Raw genomic sequence first — 17,328 nt, 5'->3', positions numbered from 1 at the left:
AATCAACTCCAGATTAAACTGCCAATAACTATTGTCTTATTAAATAATTCAGTTTATTTACAACAAACGTAAAATAATGATTTTAAAAATTCTAAAAAAATCAACATAACCGGATAAAATTATGTATTCAAGGCTGCACTGGTAAAGTTGATGCTTCAGTCGCATCCTGCTCATTTTTGGGAGGCCGAGTCATCCCTTTGAACAAAGTCATAAAAGTGCACGTGTGTACGTGATCTGGGCATAGTTCACCCATGATAGAGTACGGTGTTTCCATTCTGAGACTTGTTGCCCTATCCCAGGACCACAGCATTCGATTCTCCATCGTGTCACTGAAAAAAGATTAGATAGTAAGTAATCTTGTATGTTAGGATTTCCATTTCAAATCCAATCCACACCGATAATTAACTTAAAATTCTTACAAGAAACTAGCCACAGCGTCCATTGGCGTGTCACGAGTTGAATGTCCAGACGCCGTGTTGTAGAATACTTTGTTGTTGATTTGTGGATCCAAAATCATTTGCCAAGGATCTAGATATTGTCAATCATGGACAAATAATTGAAAGAATTTGCTTAATATCATTGATTTACCTTTTGTAATTTTTAAAAATAAGAAGCCTCTAGGAAATATAATCGCCGAATCAGGATTATTCATGTCCATGGGGCATGTAGGTCTGGGTGTACCACCCCTGATGAAGTCGCGCCCCTTAATCCTATACATATTTGCAATTCAGTTAGTCACACATTAATTTTTTTTACGTTGAGATTACATTTCAAATCTTACTTTTCAATAAATAACAGCAGATGTTCCATGCGAATTAAAGGCTTGGCCCGAATTATCAACCTTTCCGGTATTGTGAGAGCCTGTGCAAATTTTTCTGCCATTTCCAGCCTATTGTAAAAAAAATTGCAGAATAACAAGTTAATAATAAGAGAATAGCAACTTGAAAAAAAAATAGATTAATAATTTTTCGTACCTTCGGGTGTAATGCATATTTCGCAAATCCATGCCGCCTAACATTAATGCATCAATAATGTGAAGAACCATGTCGAAATTCTCTACTGGACCCGACCTTTCACGTACTTCGAGCCCAAACTCGCCATAGAAAAGAGTTTTTGACGGCATCATAATCGACAGCGCCTTAGCCTGGGTCGAAGCAGAAGTCCATCCTGTCCCATTGTACTTGAACAATGAATATCCTCCAAGGGCTAAAATAATAACGATTTGAGCATAAGACACTAAAAACGATTTCAAGTCAGGGATAACTTACACAGAAAAAATCCTCGATTTCCTGATACCCTACCCAATGTGGTTGGAACAGCACGCCAATCATATAGTGACTGGAATACTTGCAAGTTTCCAGGAACCACGTCAATATTATGTCGCTTGAGAATCGCTTAATAAATGTAAAAACATAACAATTAATTTGCCTGTATTTAAAAGCAAATAGTAATTTACTGACTTTTAACTTAATTTTAATTTCTCACCACTTTTCAAATCTCCTTGCAAAACTGCATTTGCACCATTTTCAGGCTGTCGTAACATGGCAGGCATAGGAATTTCCGCCGGGATGCACCAATGCTTCATTGCTCGTGTCTTTGCTTTCCACTGCATTGGTTCATTGTCCAAGGATTTATTCAATACAAAAGCAGCCATTCTTTTAAGGGTCGCAATTTGACTGCTAATCAACCTAAATTAGAGAAACAGTGGAATTAATTACGACAATGTAAATATACCAAAACCAAAACAATTATTTTATCGAGTCGAACCTGTTGTTACAATCGAAAAGATAATTATAAAACGGATCGTCCAGATTGGCAAGAACTGAGACAGGGACAAGTTCCAAAATAGCCTCGTTATTGTCAGCAGCATTCTTATGGACCCACATTTTCTCGTGACAATCCTTCAGATACTTCACGATGGGGGATGTCACGTTCTCTGACTTTTTCCATTTACATATCAAATACCGTTCCGAGTTTGCTTGTCGACTTGATACCGGTTTATGAATCGTGACCGTTTCGAAAGAGCAGTACATAAAGTAGATGAGCGCCACTGTGAAGGGTGTCACCGTATCAAAAAGTTTGCATACTACATGCCCCCCTACTCTGACGATAGCGAGTGCCACATAAATTTGTGCCAGGATGATGTGCTGGCTCAATAATTCTTGCATGTTCTCTTGCCCTGTCACGGAGAAGCCCTGGATAAATTTTAAATTAATCATAATTAATAATTATCATTTTATTTCAATTTTAATTAGTTTTCATTTGTCAACGTACCCCATCCGCCATCATGAGATGAACACCTTTATTCCCTGTGTTGGAGAGGACATGCTCGATGAAACCGGTCACGTTGATCGGAATGTAAATATCTCCGGTTCCAGATCTCCCATAAAATGTGTCGAATGTCTCCGTTTCAGCGTGGAGATTTTGAAGATCAAAATCCAACTCCCCCTTTAAAGTCAACCCAAATCCTTTCGCCTCCCATTTCTTCATCCACAAGATGTACCTAAATTATGCATTTAGAGAGATCAATGATTAAATATATTCAACTTATTAATTAATTAATCAATTACTCGGTAAATCCTCCAGGACCAGCGCACACATCAGCGAAGTAGAACAAGTCTGGCAATCCTAGAACAGGATGTCCATCTCGAGTCATTGGACTGGTTAGCTCGTGGTTGAGGAGAGCATCCAGGTTCACCATCTTCATTGCTGATCGACACAAGAAGGGCCCCTTGTCCACTTTTTCGAACATGTTTCCTTTTCCCCGCACAATTCGATAGCCACGTTGGGGCATGATTTCAAACAGGTCCTACACACACATGTCATGTCAGGCATTAGTTGGTTTTGGTTAGTAGTCGTGGTGGCGGGGTAAATATACTAAAATTGAGCAAGATATGTGCGGGTGGAGCCTAATAATGAAAACCCGTAGGCCTCAGGACAAGAGAGTTGGTTGGAGAGAGGAGAAACGTATGGTTTTTAACTATTAGGCTCCACCCGCACAGTACATATCTTGCTCAATTTTAGTATAATTAATTTACCTTGCAACCTATCAACTCGTAATACAGATCAGGGTCAATGAATGCTTTCTCCTCATCAATTTTCACTGAAGTTATCGGAGTCCCAATTTTTCTCCCGTCAATCAACGCATCAAACGTCAGCGCTGGTCTGTCACTCGAAATAATCCACTTGAATAGGAAGTCCCATTGAAGGAAGATATTTCCTTCAATGGGACTTCCTAATAATTACCACAAAACAATCAAGTCATAAATCCACACGGCATACCTTTAACTCTTATCTTACATCGACGTTCTGTAATTTCATGTCGGCTGCACTGATTTCAAGTTTTTTCACGTCTAATTTAAATTGTTGGAGGGAAAATTTAGGACGATTCGTCGTGCAATTCTCATTCCGCACGTTTCTGGTCCTTCCTCCTCGTACCGGTGGCAGTGGGTTTACTTGTGGCGGGGCTGGTGCGACTTCTAATTACAAATATTAAGTTTTAATTTCAACAACATGACTATGAGTCAATTAGGAAACGAGATCGTACCTTGTTCTTCTTCTTCATCTTCATCGTCATCATGATAATTTCCATCGCGCTGTTGCCGCATCCTATACGCCGTGTTGGGCGATGGGGGTCTAAAAGGCCGTCCTACAATAATGCTAGGCGGCGGCTTTGGTTGATTAACCGCTGGCCGTACAACGCCCCCACTACTGGAACCTGCAACCTGATTAGGGCTTGACGTCCCTTTTCGGTCATCATGATCCGAACCTGTGATACACAAGGAACGGCTTAATTAGTAATTAAGTTGATCAATTTTGAAGAACCTTTTCTTCTGAATAATGATTATTAATAATTTATTATCTGTAATAAATATGAAATATCGTACCGATAGACGTGTCCATTTTCCTTCGTTAGTATTAAAATCGTGAAGAATAGATATCAAATATTTGCAGTAATGCAATTGTGGTAGAACACAAGTAATCATATAGAATTTAAGTTTCCAAGTCAACGGCATGGTGTAGGCAGAGGCAATGGAGGAAGAAGACGCTAGCTCCGGTTTCTTCTCGCTGAAAGGGCCACGAGGTGGTGCAGGCGAGACAGATTCCTTTGTTGCACCGCTCAGATTCCCTGCGCCACCTCGAATTGACAGAATCTCTTGAAAAACCATTCTTCTCATATGCATAATTTAATTCTGCATAAATACCTAGTTCATGAATGAGTACATGAATTAACAACAGAGTTATTGTTGGTAGTTTTATTTACGAGTATTTGTCACTGTATTGCATATATACATGCATTACAAAACACTAATATCTAACCATACTACAAATTAGCCAGTCTTACGATGCATTCTTCATACCATGTTTCTATTTACTAACTTGAGTTTGATTTATTGTGTTGGTGGCATTACAGATATTTTGCTTCATCTGCAAAAAGATGCATTACATTGCAAGCTCGTTAAAGTTCAATGATCAAGTGATGACGATGATGATGCCTCCGTCGTCGTATCATTCAGAATACGAGAGTGAACATGGCTCGCAGTTTTCATTTGTTTAAAGATAACGTATCGTATTTTCGTTTTTTGGTGGAGAGAGACAGAGAGTGTTTAACACTTCAGTTCTGCCAGTGACATTGGTTGGCTCTTGTTCAACAGCATCTTTCCTTCCCATTTAGATTTCAACATTTTGTCAGAAACGATAAACACTTTCATGTGCAAATGTGGGTGCACGCACTTTATTTATAAAATTAAGTTTAACAAAATTAGCATGAGCTCTGACAAATCTCGTAGACGAGGGTAATTAAACCTGTTTTAGTTAAATACACCGTCAATTATGGGTCTTGACGCTGTAAACAGGAGACTCTTGTCTCCCAAGTTGCACTACTTTTTGTACTTTGGAGGTATGCAGCTGGATAACCGTACGTATTTAGTAAAAATGGATTCGACAATTTCAATTAAACTACTTTCAGGCATGGCATCCTTCTGGCCGTTCGTTACCGTTTTCGCGAAGCAACTGGGAGTGACCGAAGTTCCCGTGGGCCTGCTCTTCACAATCGCTCCCATCACTGGACTGATTTCAATGCCACTCTTTGGAGCCATTGCTGACCGCTTCAAAATGAAGAAACAGCTCTTTCTCATCTTCAACTTGATCAATTTCGTGGTCGTCATGCTGTTCGCCTTTCTCCCGACGGTAATTCCCACCAGGAACGTGGCCTTCGAGTGTGGCGTGGGTACGTCCTACTTGCTGCAGAACAGGACAGGATTTCAGGCTGGGGTGAAGAACAAGTGCAACGTTTCAGAAATTTTGCTCTCATCCCAGTCTGAACATTCATTGGATTTGTGCAATTTAAAGTGTGACGTGACACATTTGGAGAGACAGGAATTGTGCCAAGTTTTTCTGGGTGGACATAAACCCTCATTTTGCGGGTATATATGTATATTCGTTCATTTCATGAATAAATTCCGAAATTATTTATTACATTTCAATACGAGTTTTTGAACCCAGCAGTTCTGGAGATGAGCACGACAACGAAGATGCGACCAGTTTAATCACGCTGCAAAATTTACAAGTCAAAACTTCCCATGCAATTATTGTGGATGAGATTTTGCACCTCCCTGTCGCCCAAGTTGTCGAGGGGGAAGTGGAGTTTGGCTTCTCGTGCAGCGAAAAGTCCATCTTGGCCTCATGTGAGGTGGACTGCTTCACCAACCAGGCGCTGGACTTCCGCTTACAAAAGATCCCGGAAGCCAGCAACGTGTACACTTCGAGGGTTTTCTGGTCGTACGTGGCTCTCGTGCTTACCACGTGGATTGCCTTTGCAGTAGTGACCTCGGTAGCGGATGCATTATGCTTTCAATCCTTGGGTATATTTCACTACGATGATATTTGGAGAATAAAAAAAGAGCTTCATTTTCAACTCACTACTTTTCAGGAGATCAGCCACACCTTTATGGAGTGCAACGCCAATGGGGGGCAATGGGCTGGGGCTTGTTCTCACTAATGGCAGGGGCTCTGGTCGACTATAGAAGCCAAGGCTCGCTTATTAAGGACTATTCGCCATGCTTCTACATAATTGTGGTCTTGTTGCTGCTAAATTTTCTGGTCTGTTACTATTGGGAAGTAGGTCTTTTTTTCTTTGTTTTTTTAAGTTATTCATGTTTTCGTCTAAATTCATTGTAATATTTATACAGGTTAAAGAGGAGCCGAAACCACACTCCCTGGGGAAAAGTATATGGGAGCTGATAACTAACCCTAAAATTTTCGTATTTATTTTAGCCTGTATCGTTGTGGGGACTTGTACGGGACTTTTGTGGCAGTTCCTGTTTTGGTATGTACACAGTTTTACATTGTATGCATTTTCAATGCATAATTTCAATGTCGATGGTAGGTACACGGAAGATATTGCATCTTGTGAAAACATGAAGTACATCAAAATACTTCAAGGACTCATCAGCATTGTGCAATGTTTCGGGGGCGAGCTTCCATTCTTCTATATTTCCAGTATGTCCAGCAATTCGGATAAAATTCTAAAATCTCCTCATTCATCTTCAATCATCTAATGCAATAATTTGTTTGTCTTAATAAATTACAGGTTGGTTCATCAAGACGCTTGGGCACGTTCACTGCATGACGTTAGTGTTGGGTGCTTTTGGCCTGCGTTTCATAATATATTCACTCTTGACAAATCCTTGGCACATTTTGCCCGTGGAACTGTTACAAGGAGTTACGTATGGAATATTTTATTCAAATATGGCATCTTACGCGTATGGTACGTACTTAATCTTTTCGTTGGTCTCACTCTTTGTAAGGCTGAATCCTCGTGTTGAATTACGTTTTATTGATTATATTATATTGGTATTATTTACTTTAGTTGTGAGTCCCCCAGGCAGCGCTGCCACTGTGCAAGGGTAAAATGAAATACGTAATTTAAAAGAATTTTTTAAGTACTTACCTTTTGTAGGATTGTTGGGGCTGCTTTCGAAGGCATAGGTGTGTTGGTTAATGCATTTAATAAATTAGCAATGTTTGACTGATCTTTATTTGTTACAGGCGTCGGTATAGGAAGTTTTCTTGGTGGATTCCTATATAAAACTATTTCCGGTCGCTTGACATTCAGAGTGTTTGGAGTTGTCACTTTTAGCTTCTGTGTGATTCACCATTTGATAATGAAGCTCATAAACAGGAGATTTACACCGGTGGCTCAAGCAGGCAAGTGATCAGCATTCCGTTCAAAAACTACATCCAGTTCTAATCATTTGTTGCATTCCTTCAGATACCGAAGGTTACAGGAATGGTCACAGTAAGCTCGAGGAAATGAAGGACATGGGTGCGGGCACAAAACTAGACTATGACAGTGATACGTAGGAGTAGCGTTTTATTTATTAGTCAAGTCAGGTCAGTGGTGGTGCCATATATCTCCATGTACAACTCAATTGATAATTATTACTGTGATTAACTGTCGAGTGAGGTATGCTTATTGCTATTTATACGTGTTTAACTATGGTTGATCTTAATAAACGAATTTATCCAAGTATTAATTGGTATTTGCTGTTGCGGACCATGACAACTCAGCGAATCATATACAACAAAGAGAGTAGTGTCTGAATCTATCCGTATGAAATAATGGGACCATGTTCTGAAATCGGTTATACGCTCTATACATATTTCTTGCATATAAAAATATTAATGAGATCTGATCAGTTTAAAGATCTATTCATTCCAGACAACAACATAGAAGTATTCATTTCATTTGAAATGTATGCTCCTGACGAAGGGTCGAGCATTGTTCCGAACGTTGGAGTACAATCAATATCCCAAAAATGACTTCCTTGCACTCCACTCAATTTCAACCGTTCAATTTTTGTTCGACTGCGCCAAAGTTTCTGCCGCATTTCTCTTCGAACTCGTTTGAAACTTTCGTAAAGAGAAAGCCATCATTTGCGTCCGATCTGGCGCACTTGTTGTCGCCGTCACTGTTCGCGTGGCCTTTCCAGTCACCACGAGTTTCTTGAGAGGCCCAGTAATTACTATTTAAAACAATGGATTATACCACACTCACAATTTACATATATCAATAATACACGCAAAGCAATGACTTACTCTTCAAGGAAGGATATTTTTGCTCCAACTGGTTCAGTATTTTCCGTTTGCAGACAAAAATGAAAAATACTCCCGTGCTCTGAAGAATGTTAAACATGTCCAGCACAATCCAATAAAGCATCGTTTCTTCCACGCTTTGAGACCAAGAGATGAATTCGAAAATATGTGTAACTCCCATCACCACGAAGAGTTTGAAGAATAGCTTCGCCCTGCCAGGAAACAAGTCATCGGGAACAATATAGTTTACAAAACAAGACAAAATGGAATGATAACTCACGACAAGCTTTGACTGTTATTGGATCTGGCCGCGTCGACGGCTCGAGTCCCTGCTTTGAAATTGTAAATCGTGGAGAGTGTGAGCCCCATGAAGAGCAAGTTAATTCCCATCAGGACTCCGATATTGTAGTAGAGATAGATCCCTTTCACGCTCGGCTCCAGGAAACAGGTCACACTTCCATAGCCAGGAACTTTCACTTGGCTGAGTGGGTCCCTAAAGTTGAAATCATACGCGTCGGGATCACTTAATACTGTTCCGGTCATATTGATTGATAATATTGCTCTTAATGTTGCTTAATTATTTCAGGGCTTGACTAATAGCACAATAATGGTTTTGCATAAGTGGCACAAGATCATTAAGTGCATGACACCATCATCCGTCAAGATGAGGATGATCCATTTTTTAGAGGATAACGCATGCAGACGAGACTCACGGGTAGACATGTGTCAAGACCAGACCAACCCCCACAATGATGGCGGGCGTCCCCCAGGCGAATAACATGTAGCAAATGAATCGCTTCACTCCTTTCGACCTTCCCGACACTGGAGTCATGGATCTTAACGAGAAAGAAGAAATAACAAACACACTCAACCCATTCGGGATACATAAACAGTGTAAATACGAACTTGAATGTCAACCAAAGGTCAACATTGATGATTGCAAGCCAGCAGAACGTGGCGAGGAAGAAGAAATGAGCAAGGGCTCCTATCAAATTCATCAATATTAGATTCCCGTAATGAAAAACATGCCCATTCTTGTTTTCCTTACCGACGCAACGACAGACGAGCGGCGGTGGTGCAAAGTGAGGGTTTGCATTGGACTTGTGCAGCATAGCCGCAAGGTGAGACCACGCTAGGAAGATGAACATGAAGAACATGGCGAGCACGAAGGACAACACGGTCCACCCGTGAATGTTTTGCTTCTCCCATAGCAAAATGTACACCAGGCCGGTGACAAAGAGGAAAAATGAGTTGATAAAGTGGACCGGGATGTAAAAATGGGGGGCGCCCACCTGAAGGGGAATAATTCAGGAAAAAAGCACTTAGGTACGGAAATTGCGGATATACATCAAGCATCGAACATCTGCCAGCATTAAGTAAAGATTGTTTAACAGGAAAGGAAAGTACACATGCGAGTGACACTTAAAAGTGAAAGTTAATGTGCTCAAGTTTCGTATCGCGTAAGTACAACAACCTCCTCTAGTCATTAATGTGCACCTCTCAAATTACGCACACACACGTATCAATCAAACATAGTGTCAAATTTCAAAGCACAAGGAACAATACCTCGTTACTCGCATAATCCCCGCAAACGTACAGAATCTGATCCTCCTCGCTCCCCGAAAACCGGAGTGAGACTGGTTTCTCTGCATCGGCATTATTATGATTGTCTTCCACTCCATTTTCTGAGGTTGCCAGTCCTGCGAGACAAAAGTTTTGAAATTCCTTCCATTTCCTTTCCAGTGGGAGGAGCAGCTTGACCCGACCATTTGAGAGGACTCGGACACTAAAAATAGAAAACGAGCATGTACTCCTTCTTACCTAAGAGAAGAGTGACGCTAAGAAATCGTCGCTGTACAGATAAACAATTGGATCAACGAGTTTCGAGCAGAGGAGAAAGTGCACACGGAGGAATTATGGAGTGGCAGTTTTGGTCCAATTAGTTTCACTCTCGATATTTATGAGGATTATTCGCTCCCTATTCGCTACACCGTTTCGTTTAGTGTGAACTGGAGAATCTGAGAGATATTCGAGTGTCTTTATTATAATGCTCACGAGGGGGTGAGACATCCAGACGTGCAGCGAGAGAGATGAGACGACGGGGAAAGCGAGATTGAGAGAGTGGACGAGTACAGACAACCGTTGGGCTTATCTGCACTTTCTCGTCCATGTCTTAATGCGGAATTATGATGTCACTTTCTCCACCACTCCCGCTATCCCTGTCTCAATTATGAACTCGTACATACGTCCTTATGGAGCACAACTATATAATTTCCCCCGTCACAGGTTACAGCTTCGCTTTTAATGCCACATCATAAATATGGCATTAAAACAATACATGTTCAACCCGGCAACTTGTAGTGTGCAATATTGACTACATCACACGTGGTGCATGGACGGATTTTCCATACGTCTCTTGGTTCATGCAAGAAACAATAAATTTTCCAGATCAGCTATGCAAGCAAAGTATCGTGTTAAGTGCGTTTCTCCACTGAATAAATAATAATAAAAACTTTGAGAAATCTTATAAATCACTGATATCCTTTAATTTGACACTTTACTCGCTAACCTCTCACACAGCCAAAAAGGTGTCTCGCACGATCAGTCGCATCAAACCTTGCAAGCACTATTACAACTATGTTAACCGACCTTTCTGATAAGCAACAAAACATGCACACACATAAACATGACATGCACGATGTTCCATGCACCTTTATTCCTGGAATTGATAAGCCGTATCCATGAATATAAAATATACGTGGGTGTTTATTTGCAAAGCATTATTTTTCTGGCGTGTTTTTCTATTTCAACGTGTTTTAGATTAAGTATGTGTGTATAAATAGTATGGTTTACTTGCTAAATTTGTACTTTATGCTTACATGGATCCCAGAATGTTGTGGATTCTCCGGAATGGATATGACGTTAAGACTTGACCTTCCGCACAACGGGGCATGTGTTTATAAAAATGCTGCGATATTTGGGCCCCCTCCTCGACACTTAATTTGTGATTAACGTCTCGATAAAGGGTTGGTCGATATTCAAACGTTGTGTTGTCGTCTCCTCCTCCAATTTCGACACATGTCTCCGTAGTCCCATTGTGATAAAGGACTTTGCCCAACGTGCAACAAATTGGGATGCACAGACTTTTCACCGAGTGGCAATTTGGTTGGCAGACTTTCACTCCAATTGTTACACTCGATATGCTGAAAAGACACAGAGAAAGTAATAAATGGAGGATTAATAGAGTGAAAACACTTAATTTTGTTGGACGTCACTCGACTCGGCCATAACCACGCAGGCGAAAAAAAACTGATTATGCCCTCACATTTATCATTCAAGTATTAAGCCTGTGACATGACTTGTCTAACCAAGTGTAAAATTGGAACTGGGACAAGACAAATGAGACAGAATGTGGTCTCACGGACGAGAATATTAAATAGAACAAGAATAATATTTGACATTTGTTTCTTTTTTGTACCTTTGAATGCAATACTCTGATGGTCGAAAGTAGTGTTCATTATCCAAAAAGAGATGACCCGTTGGTGTAAATGTTGCGATAGGCTTATCAACAGCGTGATTTGTGTGGTCTATTGTTTGGTTCAGTTCGGTTGTATCAGATACAAAATATGTCACGTTGTCTGAAGGTTCTTGCCATCCATTCCCATTTTGAATTTCAATTTGAATGTGATGTGAGGTTCCTGCAGGGGAAGCGTCATCAATCTGGATTTGTGGGATTTGTATCTCGAATTCGACAATGTCTTCGCATGTTTGTGCTTGGTTTTCAAATCTGCAGATTTGAAAGAAAAGTTTATTCGTAAAATCTGTATTCCTGCGGCAGACGTGCATAGGTTTCGATTGAAATTTTAGTCAGAAACATATCAGCAGCTTGATTTGGATTGAGGATGAGCATTAAAGTGGTCCATTAAAAAAATAGAATTTCAAGCGATACTGTTTCAGGAGACAAACTTTCTCATTACAGTAATAATATCGCTGTTAATTAACTCACCTGAAGCTGGTGTCCGCTGAGAAATCCGACATTAGCAAACTTGGCACAGTCCACACATCCATTTGTGTTTTTGACATGGATGCAACCGGATCCTGGCATTTGGCAAGATTTATCTCACTGGGCGTCCCTCCCACCACGAAGGTCACCATTACTGTCATCACCACAAGGACCCACTCCAGACTCGTAATGGTCAGCGATACTATTTTAATTGTCCTAATCGTGGCAAGATGCATCCTCCTGCTTAGAGTTTACAGCTGATATAGGAAGATATGCCCGGTGAGAAGTGAAAACTTGGTCAGAAATCCGATCACTAATGTCTAAAATTCCTCCTTATTTGAAATAATTGGAATTTTCTCAACTCCTATTTTGTTATAAACGTACTTAACTTCTGAAACTGGACGTGTCGCAATTTGAAATTAGGTAACCAAATTAGAAATTTCCAGTTAAGCTGAATAAAAATGGGTTGACACTGCACTGCGTGAGAGAGTTTTGAAGTGAAAGTGGCTGTCCGCAAAGTTGGTGTTCATGCACTGGGGACATTTTGCATCGCCTTTATATAGACTCGCCGTGGTGCTTTTCTACTTTTGAGCTCTGATCTACACACAAACTTGTAGTGCTTCGGTGCATGTTTGCCGAATATGTGGTTTCGTGGCAGAGTCTCTGTGGTCTCTTATCCGTGGTAATATTGTCCATAATAATAAAGTGTTTAGGGCTGAATGAGCTTTTAATCCTCTTCTCGCTTTCTATCCTCCTTTCTCCCATTTCACTTACTCCCTTGATCTCATTTCACTCTCAATCGTCTCATTTTTGTAATGAAGTGGCAGTTTTTGGATTCCATTCGATAAATCAGAAGTCCACGGCATGCATACGTTTTTCTTAGGATTTTCATATCCAAATCACGAGAAATAATATTGTCTTGAATATTGTTCTACGTGTTGCGTGCCATGTATGCGTCATTCACTTGTCGATTATGTAATGGAGGAATACCATTGTATTTAACCAGGCATGAAATTGTGCTAGTCGGACATGAGGGTTTAAAGGAAAAACTCACTTAAGTGTAGTCCAATTGGGAATTTCAATTCCGAGAGAAAGTCGCTACAAAGTCAACCTCGTTAACAAGACTTGGAGTGCATTTACTCATGTCCACCTACGAGATCACGATCAACAACAACCCGCACCAAGTTCCCTGCAAATTTTATAATGTGAACTTTACTTATTGCCAGAATGCATACAATTGTCAAGTCCTTATTACTAGCCAAGTTCCTGGCAGGCTTTATGGTCCTGTCCGTTCCGTGGTCCACCCACCAAACATTTGGACGGATATTACACCACCATTGGTGCAGATGCCAAATGATCCTCCGGGCGGTTGCAAAATTTATCTTGAGCAAAACTTTTTATGCAAAAGTTCACTACATATGACTTCAAAATTGTCAATCTGGCCACTAATTTACCCGATTTAAATTTCACTGTGGGGAAAATAGCCCATCTCGTGGGCAGACTTGGAGCATGAGTTAACAGTTATTTTAGTCGTGCCCCATCTGTAAGTTTCATTCAATTACATGGAACGTAATTACCATTCTGAATAATTGTTTTCTTTCCCTCCAACTCTCTATTAATTCGCCACTCGCCATTTGTATGTGCATGTATGCAGAGTATTTATTTATACCATGTCGTGCAAGTCATTCAACTAATTCCACCACGACCAACTTCCAAATCCCTGTGCACATTCACTTCACTTATTTTCTCCGAGATATGTTTTCCACGCTGTGCGAAAAGAAACGAGAAAACTGAAGCACCAACGAGAGCTTTACTACGAATAAATAAATTTGAGCCCCATGTGCTTTGTGGATTTTTTTGACACACGCTTTCTGGCAGTTACGAGCCCACTTGATCACTTTGACTAACTTTTGTTATTCCCCTTCTCAAAACAAAGTTGAAGTTGAAGGCCTGAAACGGAGCCTAAAAACCGTGCTTGATAATTAATATGCAAATTTATTAGTTTAACGACAACCCCACCATTTGTATAACTTGGTGCACAGAGCTGCACGGATTTCATTCCAAAGATCGCAAAAAAATATGAGGAAAAAATAAATGGTATTATTACGAACTTATGCCTCCTACGATGACGAGCTGACATGTGTATGCACATATAATTATAATTATGCATGTATTAGCGATATGCATTCATCCTCCCTCAGATCAGTTCATGATGCAACCTTTTTGTGATAATGGAACCTAAACCTCTCATTCACCACCATCGTCCACAACAATCTCTGACTTTATGAAGTATTAGCACGTACATAAGTGCACTTGATAAAGTAACGTAATACAAGAACCGAACACATACATCGACATGTCATGTTGACGCTAAATAGGTTAAGACTATGTTCTTAAAATCAGATGCAAAAAAACATCAAACAAGGTTGGCCAATTATTTCATATGTAAATACGTACAGACTGTGTACATAATCTTACTCGCAAAAGTGTGACTATTGACTCTTCTAACATGCCTGAAGGTCTTGTCGGGCTTTTTGTGCGAGTAAAGACGTACAGAAGTAATCCAGTCAGAAAGGAATTTTAAAACTTTGCGGAAATCGACAATTATATAACTGATAAAATTGAACTCGAAATTTGATGAATTATGAAACTTGGTGTTCATCATCGTTTTCATATCGTAATGAATGGCTGTGCTGTAAATGGGTGTAATCTCGACGCTCTGAAACAATCGCATAAAATTAATAATAGTACACAATCTTCTGCTTCATACCAGTTGATATAATTGGACTTTGGGGAAACTTGCATGGTTCTATCCAAATGTGACAGAAGCATTAAGAGAAAGAACTAGTTTCCACTGGTAATTGTCGCAGGCACAATTTATTTTGAATAAGCTAAAATGGTCCAACAATATTTAGTACCTGGTTGTGTGCCTACTGTCATCTGATTGCTTGTGGTTAGAGACTTGGATTACCGTGGGTATAATTCGTCCACGACTATGATGACAAGGCGACACCACCCCCACTACACACGCTTATCATGTAAGGTCATTGCAACAGATTTCCGTGAATATTTTCTGACCAACCCTGATTAGGGTCCTATAGTTCCCGATGCCAGGAAAGTAAATAAATCATCTTTCTTCATAAAAAATTGGGAATCGTTCTCCTCAATGTACTTCTTTCGGACGCATCTTATACAATTTTCTTCGCACCAGCAAATGACAATGAGTGTCCAGAACCAGGAGTGTAGCTAATGGTGTACTGTTGTAGACAATAAATAAATAAGCTAGAATAACTGGTGTTACTGTTAGTACACACATGGAGTTAAAAATTTTATCATCTTTTCAGCGTTGTTGCTGGAATCCTCTCTGCAATCATAAAAACCCAGAGCGTTGTTGACAAGTATCGTTATGTTGTATAATAAAATGATAATGCATAAACCAGAAAAAATACATCTGCTTTATTCCTGTTATTTCTGGTAATAAATGTTCGTCATTGTTTCTCACCTATTTGTTTGCTGCTTCAGACCAAAGGTCGCCGTATGTTTTGATTTCGTCATCATTATGCGTCCAAGAGGTGGCGAAAGCGGTTAATTGGCAGAAATATTTGCCGTGAGTGAACTCAATTTTAAATATTGAAATGCACTAATTGTAAAATAACTAAATATGCAATGACAATGACACTGTCCAAATTAGAAATTGGCTGCAAAGCACTTGCCGAAAATGCATGATCATTACTTATTCTTAGCAGAGGAGGTGTGTAATTAGGTGCCATTTGGCTTTGGCTACTGTTATGTATGTTACGCTCCCTCGTTCATCCGGCCAAAAAAAATAATTCAACAATTAGCACCGTCCGTCGGCAGATCATGATGATGGGTCAATTCGCTTCGTGTTTGCAGCGTTTATGTATTTTGTTGACTGCATGGAGATACCACGACTTTCTTGTGTACATAGGAAGGCACAGGTGTACATATGTACATGTATGGGATATTAGCATTTGTTTGTTTGTCAGACGCATCAACAATGCTTTTGAATATGTATTCGTGCAATTGATGCAGGCACAAAATAGAAGAAATGGCACAGGATTATGTCATGTCTCATTTTAGAACTCGGAATACAACACATTATTCACCATCAACTAATTGGATTTGTTATGTAAACTGTTTACATTCGAGGGAGACACGAGGCGAATAACAATTGGAAGTTTGAATGGTCAAAACAATAACTTTTCGCGTATGTTCCCAGAAAATATGTCAGCGGTTTTACCGTTTCGTGAGAAGGTTTTATTTTCGTCACTCGTTCGAAAGTGACGTTGGTGATATCAAAAGGGTTTGACGAGAATGTCGTTGCTGTCTTCTTAGGAATATTGCTCCCAAGTATATTCGACTCGCAATGCCAGATTCTCTCCAAAACAGGAGTAAATCTGACGCCAGTGGTAGAAAAGTTTCATTAAATTGGCTCCAACCGAGGGATATTTCTGTAATGAGACCTCACTTGACGATTTCCATGAACTTATAATTATTTATCCATAAATCTGCTCCATTTAATTGCATCATATTATTATTACGCCGAGTAAATGGGATCTTGGATGTAGCAAAAATTACCTGTCGCCAGCTGCACATCACGATGTACATCAATGAAATTGATGTTAGCGTAAATATGGTTTTTCCAGGTTATGAAGTATCTATGTATTAGTTTTAATTCAATAATGTTCTCGGAAATATGTATGTTTTTAGACTGTTTAGTACTACACGAATTCCAGCATATTTGTACTGCTGAAATTCTTTAGGAACATAATTGGTTTAGAAATACAGAAAATAAAACAAACTCGGCTATTGCAGGTGGGTCAGCTCCAGACCGTCTGCACAGTCTGGTCAAGTTAAACCCTTGATTCTGGACCATAGTTTCCTTTGCGATTCTCTTTTCATGCCATTTTACACAAAGAGATTATGCAGTGATTGATCCAGTAGAATACTTGTCACAAATCCAGCACCCGCAAATTCCTTCGTACTCGTATTCCTTTCTTCGTACTCGTATACTTCGTATTCCATCGAATTGAAATCAGTTCAATTCAGCAAAACAATACAACGATACCATAATAAGTCCTGCACAACCAAAGGCATATACGTTTATGTAACTGGTACATATGTACTACTGTTCTCTACAGAGATTTCGCGAAATTAAGCCATTTTCTCCGAGTATTAATCAATAAAGAGAAAACCCAAATGTGCAA

General features: G+C 39.8%; 3 protein-coding genes across 5 annotated transcripts; 1 reads left to right on the top strand and 2 right to left on the bottom strand.

Annotated features, from left to right (window-relative positions):
* Nucleotides 1-31: 31 nt before the first annotated feature.
* LOC110861994 (cap-specific mRNA (nucleoside-2'-O-)-methyltransferase 1) lies at nt 32-4,036 on the bottom strand. 2 transcript variants are annotated; one of them, XM_035845197.1, is made up of 14 exons: nt 3,888-4,036; nt 3,548-3,769; nt 3,283-3,479; nt 3,039-3,165; nt 2,571-2,809; nt 2,275-2,503; nt 1,768-2,195; nt 1,486-1,688; nt 1,269-1,394; nt 975-1,206; nt 782-889; nt 589-710; nt 420-528; nt 32-329 (listed from the first exon to the last, which is right to left on the bottom strand). In XM_035845197.1, the coding sequence occupies exons 5-14, from the start codon at nt 2,792-2,794 to the stop codon at nt 128-130; spliced, it is 1,983 nt and encodes a 660-aa protein (XP_035701090.1). In that variant the 5' UTR covers nt 2,795-2,809; nt 3,039-3,165; nt 3,283-3,479; nt 3,548-3,769; nt 3,888-4,036; the 3' UTR covers nt 32-127. The 2 variants fall into 2 exon arrangements, with proteins under 2 accessions (XP_035701090.1, XP_021966817.2); XM_022111125.2 differs by having other exon boundaries at nt 3,039-3,479.
* A 475-nt stretch (nt 4,037-4,511) lies between these two features.
* LOC110862007 (major facilitator superfamily domain-containing protein 6) lies at nt 4,512-7,534 on the top strand. 2 transcript variants are annotated; one of them, XM_035845198.1, is made up of 11 exons: nt 4,512-4,900; nt 4,970-5,426; nt 5,506-5,864; nt 5,933-6,120; nt 6,192-6,328; nt 6,389-6,501; nt 6,593-6,769; nt 6,872-6,908; nt 6,962-6,990; nt 7,051-7,209; nt 7,274-7,534. In XM_035845198.1, the coding sequence occupies exons 1-11, from the start codon at nt 4,834-4,836 to the stop codon at nt 7,363-7,365; spliced, it is 1,815 nt and encodes a 604-aa protein (XP_035701091.1). In that variant the 5' UTR covers nt 4,512-4,833; the 3' UTR covers nt 7,366-7,534. The 2 variants fall into 2 exon arrangements, with proteins under 2 accessions (XP_035701091.1, XP_021966839.1); XM_022111147.2 differs by having other exon boundaries at nt 4,513-4,900; nt 5,509-5,864.
* Nucleotides 7,363-14,162, bottom strand: LOC110862078 (G-protein coupled receptor Mth2-like). The gene is made up of 12 exons (XM_035845196.1): nt 13,356-14,162; nt 13,155-13,289; nt 12,104-13,063; nt 11,576-11,884; nt 10,977-11,300; nt 9,664-9,883; nt 9,146-9,389; nt 9,004-9,082; nt 8,811-8,933; nt 8,378-8,590; nt 8,101-8,309; nt 7,363-8,027 (listed from the first exon to the last, which is right to left on the bottom strand). Exons 3-12 carry the CDS (start codon nt 12,334-12,336, stop codon nt 7,855-7,857), a joined length of 2,127 nt encoding a protein of 708 aa, XP_035701089.1. The 5' UTR covers nt 12,337-13,063; nt 13,155-13,289; nt 13,356-14,162; the 3' UTR covers nt 7,363-7,854.
* Between the last annotated feature and the right edge of the window lie 3,166 nt (nt 14,163-17,328).

This window comes from Folsomia candida, unplaced genomic scaffold (genome assembly GCF_002217175.1).
Source record: "Folsomia candida strain VU population unplaced genomic scaffold, ASM221717v1 Fcan01_Sc048, whole genome shotgun sequence".
Taxonomy (NCBI): domain Eukaryota; kingdom Metazoa; phylum Arthropoda; class Collembola; order Entomobryomorpha; family Isotomidae; genus Folsomia; species Folsomia candida.
This window is presented reverse-complemented; position numbering and strand designations above follow the sequence as displayed.

Coding starts and splice junctions, on each gene's coding strand:
- LOC110862078 (XM_035845196.1), bottom strand. CDS start 12,336: ATGCATCTTGCCACGATTAGGACAATTAAAATAGTATCGCTGACCATT. Junction 9,884..10,976: donor CACAACATTCTGGGATCCAT/GTAAGCATAAAG, acceptor TTCTATTTTTAG/TGTCCGAGTCCTCTCAAATG. Junction 8,028..8,100: donor AAAATATCCTTCCTTGAAGA/GTAAGTCATTGC, acceptor TGTTTTAAATAG/TAATTACTGGGCCTCTCAAG.
- LOC110861994 (XM_022111125.2), bottom strand. CDS start 2,794: ATGCCCCAACGTGGCTATCGAATTGTGCGGGGAAAAGGAAACATGTTC. Junction 890..974: donor AATATGCATTACACCCGAAG/GTACGAAAAATT, acceptor TTTTTACAATAG/GCTGGAAATGGCAGAAAAAT. Junction 330..419: donor GACGCTGTGGCTAGTTTCTT/GTAAGAATTTTA, acceptor ATCTTTTTTCAG/TGACACGATGGAGAATCGAA.
- LOC110862007 (XM_035845198.1), top strand. CDS start 4,834: ATGGGTCTTGACGCTGTAAACAGGAGACTCTTGTCTCCCAAGTTGCAC. Junction 5,865..5,932: donor ATTATGCTTTCAATCCTTGG/GTATATTTCACT, acceptor ACTACTTTTCAG/GAGATCAGCCACACCTTTAT. Junction 6,121..6,191: donor TGGTCTGTTACTATTGGGAA/GTAGGTCTTTTT, acceptor ATATTTATACAG/GTTAAAGAGGAGCCGAAACC.